The sequence below is a fragment of the Malaclemys terrapin genome, chromosome 4, assembly GCF_027887155.1.
Source record: "Malaclemys terrapin pileata isolate rMalTer1 chromosome 4, rMalTer1.hap1, whole genome shotgun sequence".
Classification (NCBI taxonomy): Eukaryota; Metazoa; Chordata; order Testudines; family Emydidae; genus Malaclemys; species Malaclemys terrapin.
In genome coordinates, this window is record NC_071508.1 from 14,870,705 (window position 1) to 14,893,036 (window position 22,332).

The 22,332-nt window shown below is 50.5% G+C and overlaps 1 protein-coding gene across 3 annotated transcripts in view; it reads left to right on the plus strand.

Moving 5' to 3' along the window:
• The window catches only part of SLC45A3 (solute carrier family 45 member 3), a 40,361-nt gene extending 21,194 nt beyond the window's left edge, over positions 1-19,167 (plus strand). Inside the window, exons 1-5 of one of the 3 annotated variants that reach the window (XM_054024731.1) lie at positions 2,392-2,492; positions 8,974-9,406; positions 10,060-10,887; positions 13,262-13,527; positions 18,216-19,167. In XM_054024731.1, the coding sequence (XP_053880706.1) occupies positions 9,235-9,406; positions 10,060-10,887; positions 13,262-13,527; positions 18,216-18,653 (1,704 nt within the window). In that variant the 5' untranslated portion in view covers positions 2,392-2,492; positions 8,974-9,234 and the 3' untranslated portion in view covers positions 18,654-19,167. Of the gene's footprint in view, positions 1-2,391; positions 2,493-8,973; positions 9,407-10,059; positions 10,888-13,261; positions 13,528-18,215 lie in introns of those variants that run through there. The other 2 variants (XM_054024734.1, XM_054024732.1) reach the window with 2 other exon arrangements.
• Positions 19,168-22,332: the final 3,165 nt, after the last annotated feature.

Sequence of the window (22,332 nt, forward strand, 5' to 3'; positions counted from 1 at the left end):
TCCTTTCACCAGCTTTAAACTCAGTATTGTTCCCTGGTGTTCCCATCAGTCTGTTCCACCTCCGGTCTTATATTGCGAGCGTGAGCTCTTTGGGGGCAGAGATCGCCTTTCTGTTCTGTTTGTACAGCACCGAGCACAGTAGCGTTCTGGTTCACAACCAGGGTTCCTAAGTGATCCCACAATATAAATAATTGGTAACCCATTGAAATCTGCTTTGCAACCTTTGAATAAGGAGAGGACATTAATGAGGGAATTGCAAGAAGCTAAAGAAGCCACTGGGCTACTAGCTAAAATGAGTTAGCTTCCGGGGATTGTGTCCCCCAGGCAGCTATCTTTTTTTGGATTTATCCCACCTTCTCTGGCTGCTTGAATAATAAACGGACAGTCTTTTCAGGTCAGCTATATTTAGCTGGACCCAGTCAATCCGTTAGTCCCTGAACACTTAAGTCTCTCCTCCCACGTTATTGGAGAGGCTGGGACAGCAAGAATGTCAAACATCCAGCGTTTGCCTTTTTTTGTTGTTGAAATGGATCCCCTGTCCACCTCAGAGACTGAGAGCTTAATTTCCCTTTGTCTGGTCAGCAAGCTCCTTTTCTTCTGGCTTTCTCCTTTCAAATCATTTCAAGTCCCACCCACCTACCTGGTTACCAGGTGAGGAAATCTTTACAAGCTGATCTGTTGTTTCTCTGAGTGAAAAGCTATTGCCAGTTCAGTCAGTAGGGCGTAAAAATAATTAAAACGAAATCTTAGATTAAACCTGTGGCTGGGGGCAGGACACTGGGGGCAGGCGAGGCAGATCCAGAATATCCAAATGCAGATGACACCCCATGCTCCCCAGCTGCACTAAAAGCCCACTGGTGGGCCAGGTTTGCAAATCTGAGCTAAATTTCAGAGGGGTAGCCGTGTTAGTCTGTATCCGCAAAAAGAAGGAGGAGTACTTGTGGCACCTTAGAAACTAACAAATTTATTTGAGCATAAATAAATACATTTATTAGTCTCTAAGGTGCCACAAATCTGAGCTAAGTTTCAAACGGAAGCCCCACCTTCTGCAAGGAAGGAGTTCCGTATGAGTCAGGGCGAGGACCTCGGTCATGGGAGGGAGTTCTGCTTTGAGTTTTGGGGGTCTCGCTTGAACCTGAAACTCATGGGGATGGAGTGCTTGGGAGTGTGGCTAACAGTGAGCCGTGAATCCCCTGTGAATGGAAAATGTTGAGTTTCCCCTAGTGCTGTTCCTTGGGAGGCAGTTTAGCTAGGGTGACCCTATTTCTCAAAGAGAAAATGGGACACCCCAGCTGCTTGCCTGAGGGTCCTCCCCTACCCACCATGGGAGGCTGCTGCCAGTGGCTGGAACCCTTTGAGGGCCCCCACACAAGGCTGTTGCCCATCGCTGGAACCCTGCCCTCCACCCATGCTGGAACGCTGCTTCCCCCCAACCCAGCCTCCCCCTTTGCAGGGGGCTGGCCTCTTCCCCCCCCCAACCCTGCCTCCCCCTCTGCGGGGGGCTGGCCTCTTCCCCCCCCCATATTGCTCTGCACCGCACCCCACTTTTGCATTTGTCCTATTTGCTCTTGCCAACTGCTCAATTCAGCAAGAGCAAATGGGACACATGCCTCCTTTTGGGAAGAAAAAAAAAAGTCAGGACGGCTGGGACAGGGCTTAATAAAGGGACTGTCCCGGCCAAAACGGGACGTATGGTCATCCTAAGTATAGCCCCAGTCCTGCAAGCTCTTTCTTAAGGGCAGAGCCCAGTGGTGCTCCATGGAGACTCGGGTCCACCGGCATAGAAAACCTTGCAGGATTGGGGCCAGTCATGTAGTCCTCCTTCAGGCATTCACTCGATTGAGAGCAGGGCTTTGCAAAGCCCTGGGCCTGATCCTCTGATGTGCCGAGTTCCCATCGCTACCATTGCAGTTACAAGTCAGTATTGCTTCCCTGGGCTGTAAACAGGAATGACCATACTCCCTTGCCTTCTTAGCATGCTTGGAGATGGATGGTGCTAAGTATTATTATTATTATTTATTGTATTGGAGCGAGGCTTGAGCAGCAAGGTTTGGATATGGATCTGAACCTGGCGGCTCCCATCCGAAGTGAGATGGAGTTTGCTTTCAAACCCATCTCTGTAGAACTTGAAACAGAAGAACAGTATCCTTTGTAACATGAAGGTTGTAAGCTCTTTGGGGCAGAGACTGTGTCTTTGTACAGAACCTGGCACAACAGGGCAAGGCCCCTAGGTGCTGGGGTAATATGCTGTGGTTCTGTGTTTAAAAAGATCAGAGGCAAGGGAGGGCTCGGCAACCAAACCCCGTAGGTGTGCTGTGTGTGCCCACAGGTTGGCTCCACCTCCCGCTTCCTGCAAACTCTACTTAACTACTTTTGCAAGGAGCGCTGAGCTCTCTGCATCCCGGCCAGGCTGGCTTTATTAAATGAAGTTCCTGCAGGGCAAAGATGGGAATTTACCTGGATCATCTGTTGGCTCTTCTGTAGGGAGGGAGGTGAGTCTGGTGTTCTTTGTTTCAAGAGACACTGGTTCTCTGAGGCGTCCCAAGACTACACTTTTTGTTTGCGTTTGACCAAATCAGTGGTTTGATCCTATCCTAACGCTTTTTTAACTCTGTGCCTTCACTCTTTCCACTTCAAAAGTTATTTTTCCTCCCTTGGTATCCTGCTGTTAATTGATTTATCTCGTTAGACTGACCTCACACTTGGTAAAGCAACCCCCATCCTTTCATGTATTTATGCCTGCTCCTGTATTTTTCACTTAATGCATCCGATGAAGTGGGTTCTAGCCCACGAAAGCTTATGCCCAAATAAATTTGTTAGTCTCTAAGGTGCCACAAGGACTCCTTGTTGTTCTTTCTCTTGTGGTTCGCTCACCCAGCTCCACTTGTGTGGTCAAAACCAAGTTGTATGCAGTGTTGTTGTAGTCATGTTGGTCTCAGGATATTACAGAGATAAGATGGGTGAGGTAATATTTTTTTATTGGACCTACTTATAGGGGGGGAGGGATAGCTCAGTGGTTTGAGCATTGGCCTGCTAAACCCAGGGTTGTGAGTTCAATCCTTGAGGGGGCCACTTGGGGATCTGGGGCAAAATCAGTACTTGGTCCTGCTAGTGAAGGCAGGGGGCTGGACTTGATGACCTTTCAAGGTCCCTTCCAGTTCTAGGAGATGGGATATCTCCATTAATTTTACTTGGTGAGAAAGACAAGCTCTGTGTAAGCTAGAAAGCTTGTCTCTCTCCCCAACAGAAGTTGGTCCAATAAAAGCTATTCCCTCCCCACACCTTGTCTCTCCAAAACCAAGTTGGCATTTACCTTCAGACTGGTAAATGCTCGTCCTGAGAGAGGAAAAAAGGGATGTTTGAGCAAGGTGCAATTTATACCACAAGGGCTCCTGGCAGCAGCAGCATCACCTGTAAGTGGGTCACAGTTGGTAGCTCCCAATCTGTGCTTTACATCTGGCATTGCTGCTGTGCACATTGGGATTACTCTTCTTACTAAAGTTTAATGGAGGCTGGTTGTGGGGGAGAGAGACACACCTATCTCTCCTCTCCTGATACAAGAGAGGCTGAGCCTTTCTGCCTTGGCCTGAAATTCTAGGGCAGTCTGAGATCCTACCTCCTGCTCCCCCCATTACAGCTACTCTTCATTAATGCTAGAAATTCCACTACAGTACGAAGTGGGAAGGGGGGGGGTTGCATCTGAGGTCTTTTTGTATTTTTAAACCCCAGTCCGTAAACCATCCAGGCATCTGGGACTGCAGCCCATGTAACCCACTGGTCCGTGTACATTAGGTCTTCAGCGTGCCTGATCCACAGAGAATAAGGGTGTGTTTATAGCTCTCAGCATGGCTGACTGGCTCAGAGTATCAAGGCTCATATTGTCAGGTAGGTCCCTGCTTCAGTCTCTAGTTTGCTGTCTAGGAAGGTGGCTGTCACATGCATGATGCTTGGCCTTGTTGAGATGTCCTGTCTAGTCTACATCTAAGAAGGGTGGATTTCTGCCCCCCCCAATCCTTTCCCAATAGACATTAGTGTATCTCCTGGATTCAGAATATCCAGGCCAATCCCAAATGGGCCTTCAAATTTCCCATATTAGCTTAGGGGACAGGACTCCTGGGTTCTGTTCCCACCTCTGCCACTAACTTGCTATTTGATTGTGGGCAAGTTTAAACCTTCAGTGGATGCTTCTGTTTCTCCTGCTGTGAAAGGATAACCCCTCAGAGGAGTGTTGGGAGTCTTAATGGTTCGCAAAGCCCAGCTGTTTTGGAGGTGCAAAGTACTTGTGTTAGGCACTCTCACAGAGCAGTAACTACGATTTGGATGAGGTTTGATCTTGTTTCTGTAACACTTTGCATTTTGAAGACTCCTAACGCAATTTACAGTTGTTGCAGTTGTCCCCATGCGGTCACACCCTTACAAATGTTTGGGAGCCCCATTTAGTCACTGTGGCCATAGGGGTGCACCTGTGGGGCTCAGCTTGTAAAATTGATGCTTTGCACTCCACCCCAGAGGTGGGTGCATGAATCAACAACTGATCAACTTGCAGCTCCTGGCACAAATCTTTCTATCTATTCCCCGTGCCACCTAGGGGCTGGGCTGTCTGTCTGTCTCTCCCACATAATCTTCTAAGGAAGATAAAACACAGTAAGAGGCACCCTGAAGTCATTAACCCTTGGGAAGCTGAGGGCAAGCGAATGAGTCACAAAGAATTGAGTGGGAGAGGAGAGACATTAGGCATGAATCCATGGGTGTTGGTTATCTGTAATGAGTTAATGACTGCCCATGAACTTCTCAACTCTGTGGAGGAAAGAGGCTCCTCTGTCAATTATCATAATTGCAACAGCAGGGAAAGGTTGGGAATGATGCTCTGTGAAGCCTCATCAACGTGCTCCAAGAAGAGATTGTTCCAAGTCTGGGCTGAGCTATTTGCCTGGTGGAGAAATCCCAAACTCTCCCAGACTCTGAGGAAGTGGGGTTTAGCCCACGAAAGCTTATGCCCAAATACATTTGTTAGTCTCTAAGGTGCCACAAGGATTCTTTTGTTGTTTTTCCTATCTACTCTGTAAGACTTGCTCAGTTACTGCAGTGATGAAGGTGACCCTGGGTAGACGGATCATATACGTTTGCCCGGCCTAGGGAGTAAAAAACCCCACATTCTCGTGGTGGTTCAGTCACTGGGGTAAAGAGCACAATTCTGTCTTGTCCAAGGCTGCAGCAGGAATCCAAATCTGGCTATACTTAATGCAGTGCTCTGTGGGGTTAACAGATCTCCCCAGGCCACTGAGGTGAAGTGCATTCAGAAGTAAAGGGGCCTTCGTTTGCTTTAGTGAGGATTATGCTACTATAAACTAAGGGTTTACCTACATAGTTTGTAGCAATCACAGGTGTGAATCTACCCCAAGGTAAAGCCTGTCCCAGGTTACTTGTTCCTGGGAACCTCTGGATGTCCATTAATAGTTTGTTAGAACACTTTGATCTTGTCCTCCTACCACTCAGTGTTCTAACAAACTGTTAATGTACGTGTCAGCAGGGCGCACATAACAGACCTTGGCAGGCTAGCAGAGGGTAGAGTCACACCCCAGTTTTCTGCAGATTAATTGTTCATGTAGACAAGACCTTAGGCCACTTTACTTCTGAATGAGAATGTCCACGAGGGGGCAGGAATATTAATGTGCTTTAACTTCCCACTTTAAGTAAATTTGCCCTAACTTGCCTGAATGTCCATTGTGCCATTCCTCCAGCATTCTTTTAGCAAAACAATTGGCTGGGGAGATCTGTGTGACACCGGACAGGTCATTTAGGCTATGTCTACATGGCCCCACAGTTCAGACTATGGGGATGTGAACTGCAGCTAGTGCGCTGTGCTTTAACTGCCCCATATGGATGCTGCGAGCGCAAAAGAAAAGGTACCTAGTTAGTGTTAAATTAGTCCTAGCAAACTAAGGTATCCTATATATAGTTCACTCCCACAGCGTCCACACAGGGGAGTTACTGTAGTTCACTCCTCCATAGTCTGAACTGTGGGGCTTTATAGACAAACCCTTAATCTTCCTGGATTTCAGGGCTTGTACACCTGGGGAAAAAGAACAGGAGTACTTGTGGCACCTTAGAGACTAACAAATTTATTAGAGCATAAGCTTTTGTGGGCTACAGCACACTTCTTCGGATGCATATAGAGTGGAACATATATTGAGGAGATATATATACACACACATACAGAGAGCATGAACAGGTGGGAGTTGTCTTACCAACTCTGAGAGGCCAATTAAGTAAGAGGGGAAAAAAAAAAACGTTTGAAGTGATAATCAAGATAGCCCAGTACAGACAGTTTGATAAGAAGTGTGAGAATACTTACAAGGGGAGATAGATTCAATGTTTGTAATGGCTCAGCCATTCCCAGTCCTTATTCAATCCTGAGTTGATTGTATTTAGTTTGCATATCAATTTCAGCTCAGCAGTCTCTCCTTGGAGTCTGTTTTTGAAGTTTTTCTGTTGTAAGATAGCCACCCGCAGGTCTGTCATTGAATGGCCAGACAGGTTAAAGTGTTCTCCCACTGGTTTTTGAGTATTATGATTCCTGATGTCAGATTTGTGTCCATTAATTCTTTTGCGTAGAGACTGTCCGGTTTGGCCAATGTACATGGCAGAGGGGCATTGCTGGCACATGATGGCATATATCACATTGGTAGATGTGCAGGTGAACGAGCCCCTGATGGTATGGCTGATGTGATTAGGTCCCCTTTTTTTTTTTTCCCCCCTCTTACTTAATTGGCCTCTCAGAGTTGGTAAGACAACTCCCACCTGTTCATGCTCTCTGTATGTGTGTGTGTATATATATCTCCTCAATATATGTTCTACTCTATATGCATCCAAAGAAGTGTGCTGTAGCCCACGAAAGCTTATGCTCTAATAAATTTGTTAGTCTCTAAGGTGCCACAAGTACTCCTGTTCTTTTTGCGGATACAGACTAACACGGCTGCTACTCTGAAACCTGTACACCTGGGGAGTTTTTCCAGCATAACTATTCCTGATTACCTATCCCTGAATAACTCCATGTGTGCAGGGCCGGCTCCAGGCACCAGCCGACCAAGCACATGCTTGGGGCAGCACCTTGGAAGGGGCGGCCAATGTTGGGGTGGCGGGGGGCGCTTGCTTTTTTTGTTTGTTTTGTTTTTGTTTCGGCCGGGCAGCGCGGGGAGTGTTTCAGCGGCAGCGGCGTGGCGCTGGGGGGCAGAGGGGGAGGGCGGGGGTTTGGGCAGCCCGGCCTGGCCCAGCCCAGCCCGGCGCTCCGGGGGTTTGGGCGGCCCGGCGCGGCGCTCAGGGGCAGGAGTTTGGCTGGCCCGGCCCGGCGCTCGGGCAGCCTGGCGCGGTGCTTCGGGGGGGCAGGGGTTTGGGCGGCCTGGTGCGGTGCTGGGGGGCGGGGTGTGTTACAGTGGGGCGGCGCTCTTCTTTTTTGTCTAGGGTTGCAAAAAAGTTAGAGCCAGCCCTGCATGTGTGGATGTCCTTATTTGGAATTATTTTAATCCACTTCCAATCTGGATTAAGGTAATTCAGAAGAAGGCACTCTTATTCTGGAAAAAGAGCATCCACACATGGAGTTATTCAGGAATTCCACTTAAATTTTCATAGCCTGCCTTAATCCAAATTTATTTCCCGGTATAGACAAGCCCTCAGTTCCCCATCTATGAACTGGGGAGCTATGAGACTGACCTCCCCAGGGTGTTGTGATGACCCCATAAATACTTGGGCAGACACTCCACTGCTGTGGGATATGGGTCACAAAGAACCAACATAGAAAACATGCCCCGAGGACTTCAAAGAGCAGAAGTGGCCTGATCTCCAGCTTTCAGGCACATGAATGGCTGTTCCCTCCTCAAAGGGCACTGATTCAGTATTGCCCCAGTCAGCGATTCCATCTACTGACACTCGGCTGCCTGGAGCTGCTGTTCACTCTGCCATCCTGTGCCTGACCAGGCCAGCTCCCGCCGAGTTTACAGGATCTACTGAGGTGGAACAGCACCCTGGTATATCTACCATGGCAGAGGACTCCTGGTATCTCCCTTCCCCTTGCTTTGAGCCCATCCTCAGAGTCCCTGTGAGAAGCTGCATGAGCGAGGTGGGAGAGATGGAACATGTTAAAGGGAAAACCGATGACTCAGCTGGCAATATTCGCTCAGATGACAAAGTAATGCTCATGATAATTGCCATTTACTGGCAGAGGAGGCTGAACTGGGTCATATTGATTTGTGAAACTCAATGAGGCACCATCTGTGCTGCTGAATATCACACCCCTGTCAAGATGATGGGTACATAGTTCAGGTAAAAATATTGACCTGAGAGCTTTGTGCATCTAGGCTGTGGGAAGGAGCAGTGTGTGACAGCTGATCTCATGATCAAGGCACTAGCTGAGGCCTTGAGATCTGGAATCAACTCCTGGTTCTGTCCCCAACTCCTTATGTGACTTGGACAAGTCACTTAATCTCCCTCTGCCTCAGTTGCCCATCTGTAAAACAAAGATAATCCTTCGTTTTGCCTTGTCTAGTTAGCTTGTGAGTTCTCTGGGATAGGGTTCATCTCTAATGTGGTGTTTGTACAGAACCTAGCACAACAGGGCCCTGATCTCCGTGAGGGCCTCTAAGCACTTACTGTGATGCCAGTAAGAAATGGAAGAGGGTCTGGGGTGACTGACCGTGAAGGGGCTGAACCTTCCAAGGCTTGGCCTCTCTGTGAACCATGGTCCTTTTGATATTGCCAATATTGATGCTGTTTGCAAAGGTTAGTGGGAGTGATTTTGTGTTGGGGAACGCTGTCCAGTGCCCTCCTCGTGACTGTAGCTTTGTGTCCCACTCCAGACGGGTGGTGCTGTTGACTTCAATGGAATGGGGAACTGTTTCTTGTTTTGGTCCCCTTAAGAAGGAACCCACCCTGGTGTGGATTTCTGATTTCTAATGTGCTCTTTTCTTTTCTCCATAGTACAGAATGTGAAGCCAGGGGAGAGACCTGGAATATGAAGCCTGTCTACCAGTGCCTGGACTCTGCATTGTAGTGACTGCATCTTGCAACCTATGGAGGAAGAAGGGACAAACTGTTCACTGCTGATAAAAATGGCAGCCAGTGTCTCTCCATTGGACTGTGAAAGGAGACTTCGGACCTTGGTGTCTGTCTGTTGGGCGCCCCAGGAAGGCTGCTGCCTGGTTGACACAGCCTTCTCCTATTGAGTGGAGCAAGGGCAGCATGGCTCAGAAAGTGTGGGTCAGCATGCTTTTCCACAACCGCAAAGCCCAGCTCCTGCTGGTCAACTCCCTGACGTTCGGCCTGGAGGTCTGCCTGGCTGCTGGGATTACCTACGTGCCACCGCTCTTGCTGGAAGTGGGTGTGGAGGAGAAGTTCATGACCATGGTTTTGGGTAGGTGGCTTCTTTCTTTCTTCGACTGAGATGCTCACCCCCTCTGAGGGCAGTGGGGAATCGGGGCATGAAGATTTGTATCCCCACGCTCTGATCAGCTGAGACAACCCTATTCCAGGGAGAATGTGCAGCCTATTGGCTTAGAGCTGGGGACTGGGAGCCAGGGCTGCTGGGTTCTATTCCTAGCTTCTGCCTCTGAATTGCCTGTGTGGCTTTGGCATGTCTCTGCCTCAGTTTCCCCTTCTCTAAGACGGGGATACTTCCCTGAGGGGCTGAGGGCTTAATGTTGATGAAGTGCTGTGACCTGCATGGTGGAGGGCTTTTCTAGGGTGTGCTTACCAAGTTGCCTAGAAGCCGTAAATGGTGAGGGGGCAGGTGCTGGTGGGGGTCTGGTTTCTTGGGCTGAGCTAAGGCCAAGGTTTTCACAAGTGATTATGGATATCCCACTTGAGAGACCGCTTAAAGGGGCCGGATTGTCAGAGAGCGGGTGCTCAGCACTTTGACAGACAGGCCCCCTTAAGGTGCTTCAGACGGGCACCTGCAATCACTAGTCGCTTGTGAAAGCCTTGGCCCTAGCTCTTATTGCTGGGCACAGGGATCGCCTGCAGCACTAGGACGCTGCCCCTAAAGCCACGTCTCTGTCTCCATTCCAGGGATCGGGCCTGTCCTGGGCCTTGTCTTTGTACCGCTGATTGGCTCCGCCAGCGACCACTGGCGCAGCAGCTACGGCCGGCGGCGGCCCTTCATCTGGGTCTTGTGCCTGGGAGTCCTGCTGAGCCTTTTCATCATCCCCCATGCCAGCCGCCTGGCAGGCCTCTTTGCCCTCAATGCTCACCCCCTGGAGATTGCCTTCCTCATTCTGGGCATTGGCTTGCTGGACTTCTGCGGCCAGGTCTGCTTCACTCCCCTAGAGGCCTTGCTCTCGGACCTCTTCCAGGAGCCTGACAACTGCCGGCAGGCTTTCTCCATGTACGCCTTCATGATCAGCCTGGGTGGCTGCGTTGGCTATCTGCTTCCAGCTATCAACTGGGCTGGTAGCTTCCTGGCCCCTTACCTGGGGGGGCAGGAGAAGTGCCTCTTCAGCCTCCTCACCATCATCTTCCTGGGCTGCGTCCTGGCCACCCTTTTTGTGACGGAGGAAGCAGTGGGGCAGGTGGACGCTCTGGCAGGCCCCGCGCTGAAGGACTCTTCCCCCAAGCCCTCGTCCCCCAGCTGCTGCTCGTGCCAGGTTTCCAAGAGCCTCTTGCGAGCCAGGCATGTGGTCCAGGCCTTGAGGAACCTCTGCGCGTTGGTCCCACAACTGCATGGCCTCTGCTGCCGCATCCCCAAGGTGATCCGGCGTCTCTTTGTGGCCGAGCTGTGCAGCTGGATGGCCCTCATGACTTTCATGCTGTTCTACACGGACTTTGTTGGCGAAGGGCTGTACCAGGGTGTTCCCAGGGCCGAGCCAGGAACAGAAGCCAGACGTCACTATGATGAAGGTAATGAATGAGCCAACTGCCTTCAAGACTGCAGAGGCAGAATTTGCTTCCATATGCAGGGGAGTTGTAACACTGAGATGGGGTCAGGATGGACTATACATTTAGGGTTCATCTCTCCCTACCCATTGGGTCAGAGCTCAGGTGCGTAGCCCAAGCCTCTGCTAGTGCCACGCAGCTACCTTTAGCACACTAGCTTGAGTTCTGCCAACATAAGTCTGTCTAGCCAGGCTGGGAAGCACTCTCCCAGCCGCAATGTAAACCGGTCTGAGTTGGGTATCCTCTCTAGCTGAGATGGGGCAGGGAGGTAGGTATATTAATATCTATATTTGGCAGCACTTGGTGCTCTATTTGGGCCACATATGGCTTTGCTGCATAGGCTGGGATAAGAATCTGCCAGGACCAGAACCACTTGCCTGAACCTATCAGTTTTTTAATGACTATCGTTCATCCCAAAATCTGAAAGGTGGGGAAATGGAACTTTCACCATTTTACAGATGGGAAAACAGAGGCACGGGTAGGTGAGGAGCAGAACCAAAAGCCAACTTCTCTCTACGTGGTGTTGCAAACCCCAAACCCACCCCTAGTTTTTACCAGTCTCCAGCACCTGGCAACAGTGTGAAGAACTGAGGCCTTGGCTACACTGGTGCTGTACAGCGCTGCAACTTGCTGCACTCAGGGGTGTGAAAAAACACCCCCCCGAGCGCAGCGAGTGCAGCGCTGTAAAGCACCAGTGTAATCAGAGCCTGCAGCGCTGCATGCTCGCTCGCGGAGCTGCCAGCTATTCCCCTCGGAGAGGTGGAGTACATACAGCGCTGCGAGAGCTCTCTCGCAGCGCTGGCGGCGCGACTACACTCGCGCTTCACGGCACTGCCGCAGCAGCGCTGTGAAGTCCCGAGTGTAGCCAAGGCCTCAGTTAGTTTCCTTGACATAAAATCTCATGCTCCAAGGGATGTAAGCTGATCATCTTGGGGGTGGAGAGGCAGGAAGGAATTCTCCCCCTCCCATTCGTCAGGCAACATTACGGGGTGACTTTCCTGTTCCTCTGAAACATAAAATATGGGACTAGAGCCTGATGCGATGGAGCGCAGGTCTGGTGCCTGAATTCTTAAGAGATACTGTGATCCAGCAGCCAGCACGCTCAACTGGCCGTTTGTGGCTTTACCACTGATCTACTGTCACCTCAGACAAGTCACCGCACCATTCTGTGCCTCAGTTTCCCCCATCTATACAATGGAGCTCATGATGCCTGTCCACCTCTTGTAAATCACTTAGAGACTGGTGGTGCAAAGTCCTGGGAGTGTTAAGTAGCGGTGAGATGAGCCAAGCTGCGATAATGATGTTCAGACCCCTGTCTCCAGACTGACTCGCTCATTTCTACACTGCTCTCTTCCTGGGTTCCCTTCCATGTGCATGTTCTCTGGAAGCCCTGGAGCCCTCTGGCTCAGCTCCACAGCCTCTCATTTTCTGGTCCTCCCAGATCGAGGCACATACGTCACCGACCTCTTTCTCCTGCATGCGTCAGTTATGTACTTTGGTCTCTAGATTTCCTTATTTCTGCCTTGTACGTTTCCTCCTTTGTTAGGCTGTAATCATTCATATTATTGTCTCCATTAGCTCAAGAATCAGCTTAATTGTTGTTTAACAGTTCTGCTATGGTAGGCCCAGAGGCTTCTACCAGGTAGGGTCATTGTGCTAGGCACTGTACAAACATCCTGTTGGTGACTGTCCCTGCTCCAAAAAGTTAATGGTCTAATTACCTGTAATCCAACCTGCCTCTCCGAAGGGGAAGGGCAGGATGGCTGCCAGATGTTTCAGAGCAGCTTGTGGATATCTCTCTCTGTGCCAAACTCTAGTTTCTCACCAGCTTAAAACCATTCTTTATTCCCTTTTGTTTTGTTGCTGCTTTGGTGTCGGATAGCGCTTCCTGGTTAGCAAGCCGACAAGAGATGGATTCTGGGGAGAGAGTCGGGGAAGGTGAGGGAGTGACTTTCTAAGGCACAGCTGCCAATGCCCTTTGTGCCTCTGAAATGTTCCCCTCGGTTCTTCCCCTGCATGTGGGTGGTGTTTTCACCAGCACTGTCTGGGGGGTCCTTTGTGTGTAATCTCGGCAGAGAATCAAAGGAGTGAATGGACTATGGAGACTGGCAGGATGGGGAATCTCGCCTTGCTGCTGCCCATCCTGTACCTGTGCTCCGAGCAAGGATGGACTCTGGTCTCCAGAGCTGGTGTTGAAATGTGCTGACCTCTATGGAGTAGTGCAGAAAGACCCTGCTTGGGCCCTACAGAGTCCCCATAGTTGCTTGGCTTTCGGAAAGCTGAACAGGGGTAGCCTGCCCACCACCCCCTTCCCCACCAGTGTGTCTGTTGTTTTCAGGCGTCCGCATGGGCAGCCTGGGCCTGTTCCTCCAATGTGTCATCTCCATCTTCTTCTCGACAATCATGGACCGGCTGGTGAAGCAGTTTGGGACCCGGGCGGTCTACCTGGCCAGCGTGGCATTCTTCCCCCTGGCTCCTTTCGTCATATGCTTCTCCCAGAGCGTCCTCATCGTTACTGTCTCGGCCGCCCTGACAGGCTTCACCTTCTCTGCGCTCCAGATCCTGCCGTACACGCTGGCGTCGCTGTATCACCATGACAAGCAGGTGGGGGCCACTTCTGGGGGGTGATGGGGGACGACCCGCAACGTGTTGGCGATCACAACATGGGGGTGCAGCTCAGCTTGGCCTGTGGCTGGAAAGAAACACACCCACCCAAAGGGTGTCACGTGCCTCACCACACACATGGGGCCTCTCACCTGAACCCTCTTGATCTTGGGGGTCTGAATAAAAACACAATCTGGATCTAACTCAATGCTGGTTTTGGGGGGCGAGGGAGGGGGATCCAATTCCCTAGCCCCTCCCTACTTGCCACAACCAGAACATGGATATGCATATTGCTTTGAATGAGGATTGCATATTTCTAAAGGCAGTGCCTCATCTCCTCCACATTCTGAATGCTTGGCTGGAAATCAGTCCAGGGTCCCAAGAGGTGCCTGTGCTTTTTGCACCCAATCACCTTTGAAGCATCACCAACCCCAACTCGGAAATCACGAGTCAGGTCCCCAAACCTCCCATGAGATAGAAAGTAATAAATTACAAATGTTGGGTTCTCTATTTGCCCTCTGGTTGTTGAGCCTTTAGGGTTCACGGAATCACGCTTTCAAGCTTTTGTCCCTAACCATCAGGGCAACTGAAATGAAAACTCAGAGCTGAGGCTTAAAGAAAACACCAAATGTTTAGACATGATACAATCACAATAGTTGGCAATGCAGCTGTTGTTCACAGCACTGGGAGCCCCTCACACACTGTAAATGCACCAGTGACTTGTGGCATGAGAGCACCTTTCGTCCCCATGGCAGGCAACTTGCTGTGACGTTAAAGAACTAGGAGCTTTTACTGCAGACATCCAGGTGCTCACATAGAACTAACACTTCCAGGCAGCCCATCCCAGTATGCACTAGGATGCCTGTCAAACTAGAGATGCATTTGGAGGGCCTGTTCCACTTTGGTTTCTTCCAAAGTCCTGGACTTGGGATCTACTCCAGCCAGCAAAAATGTAAACCCACCAGGGCATTTTCCTGTCAAGCAGGGATTAGTGAGGGGAGGGGTCCAACTGTTTCCTCAAAGGGCTGATGGGGAAACCCCATCCATGACCAAGAGATGGACGCTAGCCTTCACAAAGCCTCCTCTATGACTAGCTGTGAGGTCCCGCCTTCCTGCTTCCGTTGCCTTCCTAATAGGTTACAATGGAACCCCAGAGAAGATAAGTCCCTAAAAACCCTTCTGCAGAAATGTATCCATCTTCTACGATCCACTTCCTTTTTGTTTTTCTTTTTTACTGTTTTAATTCTTTTTCTTTGTTGCCTTTTGTCGTTCCTTTTTTCCTGCTTTCTGTTTTCCTCTCTTTTTCTCCCTCTTCTCCTGAAGTGAGTCAATGAAAGGGTGCCGCATAACGGCTGCCCCTCCAGCGTTGTGTGGAACCTTAGTGCAAGCCTGCAAGACTAATCCCATCTGACGCTGCTCACATGGACCGTGTAAGTTGGTCTCTTTTCGTGCATGCCCTCGATTCTGCCTGTACTAGTGAGACCAAAGAGGCCTTGTCTAGAGTGGGATAAAAGGTGTTCTAATTAATGCATTTGAATGTCTATCATAGATGAGGCACAACACATGCTAAGCTAGTTGAGTTAAAACCTAGGATCTCTTCAACTCAACTAACTTGAGTTGCAACAGGGCTCAGTTTTTTTTGACCAACTTCTCTTCTGTGCTGGGTTTTGCACCACTTAAATTCTGGATCCCTCTAACCTTGGTGTGGTAGGTGTAAACGGAGAGTTTCGTGAAGCTCTGGCCATTGCATGTAGGATTCGGGTGGCTTGACTTAGATTTCATAAGACCAGTGAAGTGACAAACTTTATTACAAAACACTGTCTTGAGAAAATTCATGGCTAGTCAGAGTCCATGTAAAGATGTCTGACTCTCAACAAAAGGTTCTTGGGGACCAAAAGTCTCATCTGGCTTCATTTCTTTGCTTGAATCGGAAACTGGTGCATTGCAGAGCTGTAGCCATGGCTTCAGGGAACGTTAATGGAAAATAGCTAGTGATACTATACCACAGCAGAGCCTGTGTGTGTCAGGTGAGGTACTAGATGCTGCCGATTGCTGTGGTGTGGCTTAGGCACAGAATGCAGCAAAGACGCCTGCACACCCTGGAGTATGCTTGTGTAATTCTCCAGTGGCCCCCGCCTTTCCCTCGTGAGTGGAAAGCTGATATTGTTGGTACTTTGGGCAGTGCAGCTTTGACCCTTGCACGCCTGTATAAAATTCTCTTCTCTCAACCAGTCAGTCTTCTTTCTCCTGGCTGGTTTTATCTCATCACATGGAGAACGGATTAATATGTCCTTGGCTAGCTACAGTGCATAGGATGTGTCTGAGCACAGATGTCTTGACATTTCAAGGCAGGAGTTTTGCAGCAGTTTCACTTGCTGCACATAAATATTGATTTGTATTACAGTAGCCCACAGAGGTGCCAGCTGAGATCAGGGCCCCAAGGTGCTAGGTGCTGTACATACATTCAGCAAGAGACAGTCCCTGCCTCAAAGAGCCTACAGTCTAAATAGACAGGCAGACAAAGGGTTGGAGGAAAGGCAGGATTATTCTCCCCTTTTTACAGATAGCAATGTGAGGCACAGAGAGGATTAAATGGCTTGCCCAGAGTGTCTGTGGCAGGGCTGGGAACGGAACCCCGGTTGCCCGAGTCCCAGTGCAGTACCTTAACCTAGTTGGGTGAAATTGTAAAATTCTTGGGAGCAGTGGAAGGAACTTGGCTGGAAGAGGCTGCTTGGGTTACCCAGAGCAATGGCCCCTTTGCAGTGATACTCCCTAACCAGCTGTGGAATGTCCCTAGCACTAGAGCCTTGGCAGATTGTCTTGAGAGGCCGCTCTGCCGCCCAGTTGCATAGGGAACGTATGCAGCCTTAGATTGTACGGAGCGATGTCCCCGTTCACACTGGGTAGCGTCACGGAAGTTACCTAAGGCCTGGTCTATCCTACAGAGTAAGGTTGACGTCCGGCAGCTTACATGGACCTAACTCTGTTAGCATGCACACTACAGCGCTGCTCTCGCTGATGTAAATCACCCACTACACCGACCTAATAACTCTACCTCCGTGAGAGTGTAGCGCTTACTTCCAATGTAGTGAAGGCAATCCAGTGTCTCTGTAGATACTATGTTACTTAAGCAGTGCTGACAGCTGCCCCCACCCCAGCACTGTCAGCCCGAGCTGTCAGCTGGGTGCTGGGCTCACAGCTGGAGTCCCCCCTCCCTGCCCCCAGGGTTGACAGCTGGAGCATGGCAGGTGCTCAATTTCACAGCAGGGAGCCTACTAGCAGTGAAATTGACATTCTTGTCAGTTTCACAGCTGCTAGGAGTTCACATTTTGTTTCCGGCTCTGGCAGTCAGCCCCGCGGCGGGGGACTCCATTTCAGTCGGCACATCCACTCCTGGTGAGGACATGCAGAAGGAGGGCAGTGTGGACACCAGCAGCCGATCTAATTGCTGCGGTGGCTGTAGGTCGACGTGACTTAAGTTGGCCTAATTTCGTAGTGTAGACAAGACCTATGATGGAAAGTTAATTCAGACTAAGGTAGAGTGTGAATTTGAAATGCAATAGCTAGTCCTGAATAACTGCATGTGTAGACAAGCCATAAGGGCCATTGCTTGAAAATTTGAACACTTGAGTTATGCAGCTACTCACCTCTTATTTGCAGCGATACGCCTTTGAACGCACAATTGCCTCTTTGCCTACCTGTGCTCCGGTCTTGAGACTATCACTTCGACACTCTGCTTTTGAAAAATAATCGTGCCAAATCCACCGTCCAACACATGCCCTTCAGTCCATGTGAGCGGTGCCCAGGCTTCCAAAGCAAGGGCTTTTTGTGAGCAACTCACGTGTCCTGCAGCAGGAGGGTGTTGAGTCCCTTAGATTAGCTGCTTTGGCGGTACTGCTCTTTGCCTTTTAACAAACTGCTCCCACCCCAGACGATTCCAGTAGCCCTGGGTGATGGTATCACTCCCTCATTAGACCAAGTTTATCCATGGCCTGGCTGCAGTGGCATGAGGGTGGGGAGGGCTTTGGCCCGTTCTCCCTAGGTAATGGAGCACTTTCTATTTAGAGGGATTCAGGGGGAGGTATTTGGGGCTGGATTCTCCTCTCACACTAGTGTGTGCTGGGAGTTGGGCCACTGAAGTTCATGGAGCTGTGCTTTGAGAGAGAAGAGAATTGGGCCCGTTATGGGTTTGCACCACCCGCTTCTCTGAGAGTCCAGCGATCAGACGACTCTCAAGGCTCAGCACGAAACTGCCCCAAACAGCAGAGCCTTGTTTGGCTTTGGGTTGAAATGCTCCCCAGCGTTGGTGATGCATGAAGCAAACACACAAAGGTACCGCTTGGAGCCAAGTTACCGCAGCAGGTCAGGATCACCTTGAATCTGAAGCCTAACAAAGAAGTTCCTGGCAATCCTACCCGCGCTGCTGGAAACCATCGAACTCACCCCAGACTTGCTGCAAATGTCCCCAGCCTTTAGCCAAACCCGGCCTGAGGATTTTCACGGGCTTGGAACAATTTGAAGGCAGGGGAAGTTTTGCCAGGCCTGGGGTGTATCGCTCCAGCTCTGCACTGCTCTAGCTAATGGCACTGCTCTCCTGGCCCGCTCTCCTGGCCCACTCTCTGGCTCTTTAGGGCTTCACCAACCCCTGCAGTTCCTCACCTTCCCTCTCTCTTTATTTTGTCTCTTAGGTATTTTTGCATAAGTACAAAAGCAAAGGAAAGGAAGATGCTGCTCAGCTGGACAAGAAATCAGGCTTCCCCAAAGGCCCCCTCTCCAGCCAGAAGCTGACCTACCAGAACGGCCATGCTGGGGGCCTCTTCTCCTCTCCTCCAGCTGCCAGCTCGGCCCTGTGCGTCGGCTCCCCCTGCGAGGTCTCGCTCATGATGAGAGTGGGAGACTCAGACCCTGCAGCGCCCGGTCGAGGGATCTGCCTGGACCTGGCTATTTTAGACAGCGCTTTCCTCCTTTCTCAGGTGGTCCCGTCCCTCGTCATGGGGTCCATCGTCCAGTTTACACAGTCGGTGACTGCCTACATGGTGTTCGCCACCGGCCTCGGGTTGGTGGCTATTTACTTTGCAACCAAAGTCGTCTTTGATAAAAGCGATATGGCCAAGTATTCGGTGTAAAAGGGGGTACGTGTGCACGTGGCACGCCGCCAACTTGTCTGTACATGTGCATTGACGCTATATTATACGGCAGGCTGCACGTTGTGCACACCTCCTTTCTGTCTCTCATGCTGTTTCTGTGGGGCATGTGGCTGGGGAGAGGCTGTTGGGCTAAGTGCGGGTGTATTAGGAAGGGCACCATGCTGTTCTGTCTCCCACCATCAGAACTTGCCCCGTGGTGCTTTTGTCTAAGAGCAGTGTTGCACAGAGGGCATCAATGAGGTGACAGGAGAAGAGTTTCCCTTCAATCACAGGGTTACATTTCTGTGCAATTCCGCAGTTGCATCCCGGAGGGAGAGTGCTCCTCCTCTCATTCCTGGAGCGACGAGCTTAAATCCTGCCTTGCTCTGGCAGGCTTCACCTTGCTTCGAAAGTGTAGATTTCCTCTCTGACTGGTGGCTGCGGTGGATTGGAATATTTGGGGGACAGGTGGGAGGGTGCTGCATTGACAGAGCTTGGGGGGGCGCGGGGGGAGACATCCAGGGTAGGAATGGGGTATTGCAGGTCAGGACGCGGGTGCATTGGCAGAGTTGTATGGACGCAGTCCTACATGGCACGGGGGTGATGGAGGTGCATGGGCAGAGCCTGGCTCTGTCCAGGGCTGGTAATCCCATTGCTCTGGTGAGCATGACACTAAGTGACCGCTCGATGTTCGTGCACTCCAGACTGCCCTGCAGAACTGGCCGGCTGCTCTGTGTACCACAAGTGCCAGAAACCTATTTGCAGTAGCCTTATAAAATGGCCTGGTTAGAGGCAGTAGGCAGAGTGATTTAACAAGGCTCCAAGGCCGTGTTTTTATGGCACTGCTCAGACCTCATTAGCCTGAACATTACCCTGTATTCAAGTGCAATATTCCCCAGCGGAATGTGCAGGGTCTGGCGTCCTCTGTACCCCGCAGGGGCTGGAAGCACTTATCCTTTGTCCCCCCTGCCTGAGGCATGTTAATGGGACACCCTGTCCCAGGTTACTGCTCTGAAGTCCTTTCCACGTAGGAGACACACTAAGCCCTTGGGCGAGATTCTGTCCAGGCTGCCCTGTTGCATGGCTTAATAATTGGACGTGCTGTCCTCTCTTCGGGCCACGTTCACTGATGGTGTGAGCAGGCACATATACCCTGCCCTTTGAAGGGTGTGCAGGAGATTCTTCCACTGCATTAACCCCTGCTGGTACCTAGCCTTGCCATCCCTTCCTTATCCTTCTTCATCGCACATGGCTCTGCCTGCCCCTCTCTCTCCCCACCTCATGAGGTGCTTCCTCCATTTCAAATCTCTTGCTCCTCACATTCTCTGTCTTCTCCACCCATGTTGGGTCCCCTTGATGCCCATTCCCTTCCACTCGGGAATAGCCTTGATGCCAACTGGGTGCAGTCGTTCCCTCCGACAGGAGAGTAAGCTGGAGCAGGCTCAAGAGGCAACCCTGCAGCATGTTCTACTCCCCTGTAGGGCCATCTTTCTGCTTTGCCCCTTTTTCAAAGGGAAGAAGCCAAGAGAGACCTTTCCACTGATCTGGCCCTGCTCTTGCTGCCATGAATTGATGGCAGAGCTGTCCCGGATTCTGAGATCCTGCTGCTGCAAAGGTCGTTCCCAGCTCAGACGATATTCCCAGGTCAGTTCTATCCTACCCACCAGGAGTCACCCTTATGGAAACATGGAGTGTCTATACTGCAACACAAGCCAGGGGTAGTAGAACTTGAGTTAGCAAACTGTAGGTTGGTTAACCTAGGGCTTCAGCGTCTGTGCTCATTTGGAACCCCAGCTTAGGAACTGTTGAACCCTGGGTCCCAACCTGAGACTCCAGCATCTACACTGTATTATGTGGGCCCAAATTCAACCACCCATAGACCAGCCTTCCTCGCGCCCTACTAACATGTGGTTGCTCTAGCCCTTTGTTTGTGGTGCAGTGTTGGAAAACTTGACCGTCCTCCAAACTTGACTGTCCAGAGACCAAAGAAAGTCCAGCCTGTGGCATTGTGGGATACTTTCGGCAGACTCCCAGAGCATGTGTCCAGGGAAGTTGTATCTACACTGCAAAGCAATAGGGCTTGAACCCTGGGTCCAGCTTGACGCAGGCTTGCACCCTCCATCCCCGTGTGGTTCTGGGACCCTGGGTCTGAGCCCTGGATTAGCGCAATTTGTGTGTATGCGGAAGGGGGGTTAGACTTGAGCCTGAGTTCAAACCCTGGACTTGCACTGCAGTGTAGACCCACCTACAACGTCTTCAGTGATTAAATTCCCACCTCCCATTTTAACTTCGCAAACCCATTAGCCCTTGGGGAAATTATCAAAAGCAGAAATGCCAGTTGGGGCTTAACTCCCATTGAAAACCAAACTACCATTCGGGCCTCTGAAAATCTTCCTAATGGTTTTAAAATCCTTGGTTCTTTGTTTTTCATTCACAATGGGACTGTCTTCCCCTGCCCCTGGCTATCGTTCTTCCTGCAGGGAACTGCCCCACCAGCAAACCTTTTAAATAAGAATCCCGCTAGCCCAGACAATGCCTGGCCCAAGGAGCCAACTCAATAAGCCACCCGCCAACCAATGGGATCAATGCCCGTTCCACAGGAGGGGGAGAAGAGGGAAGGGCAGACACAAGGGCCAGCAGCCAGTCAAGAGCTAGTGTGGAGCTTTGCCATGTCAAGCAGAGCCATGGGGCTGATGGCGTGGGAAATGGGTTTACAGTGCCCTATATGCCAATAGAGAACTTTGGCTTCCAGCCCTCCCAGTCTCTTTTAGCTTTACCCTAGATCCCTCACTGCCAAGCCGACCCCAAGTCACTCTGTTTTCCAGCTCTAGGGAGAACCTTCCCAATGAGCTCGTTGGAGGGGGTTGGATTCTCCCCCATGCACACTTCTGGAATGTACCGCTCTGGATGTGTGTGTGTGTGTGTGTGTGTGTGTGTGTGTGTGTGTAAGAGCCTCCGCTGCTGGCTAGGCTCATGGAGATTAATCTCCAGCTCGCTGAGTAGAAATCTGTGTTCTGGGTCCAAAGGGTTACGTCTTCTGATTCCATCGATAGAATTTTCTGGGGGAAGGGACAGTGGCTGGGAAGCACCCTTCTAATTTCCTTCCATCCCCCTCCTTGCCCAAAACAAAATCCCATCCACCATTTTTTTAGATGAAGTAGACCGGACACGGCACCTATCTCAGACTGGTATGTCATAATGTTAAATATGATGTGTGTTTTAATCATGTATTAGAGGCTGAAGTAACCCGCCCTTGCAATGAGCAATTACATGTGGTTGCAGATGGGAAGTTATTTACTATGTAAAGAAAACCCCTTTACCTTGTATAGCAGAAAGGAGCAGGGGGGAATCTTAAGGAGGCACAATGTATTTATTCAGCATGCCAGGCCTAATGACCAAACTCTGTAATAACCACTGACGAAGCTATTCAAACCAAGTCCATTCTTCGGTACCTAAATAAGGGGCCTGGTTTTTCGAACGCGCTGAACACCCTTTAAAGTCACTGAGAGCTGCTGGGGGCTCAGCACTTCTGCAAATCACTTATTTAAGTACTAAATATGAATTTAAGTGCCTAACTTTGGGCACCCAGGTTTGAAAATAATGGTCCATGAGCACTCGGGACCTGTTGGCTACTCATCTGAAAGATGCATGGAAAAGTGATGGGCTGGAGAAGAAGTGA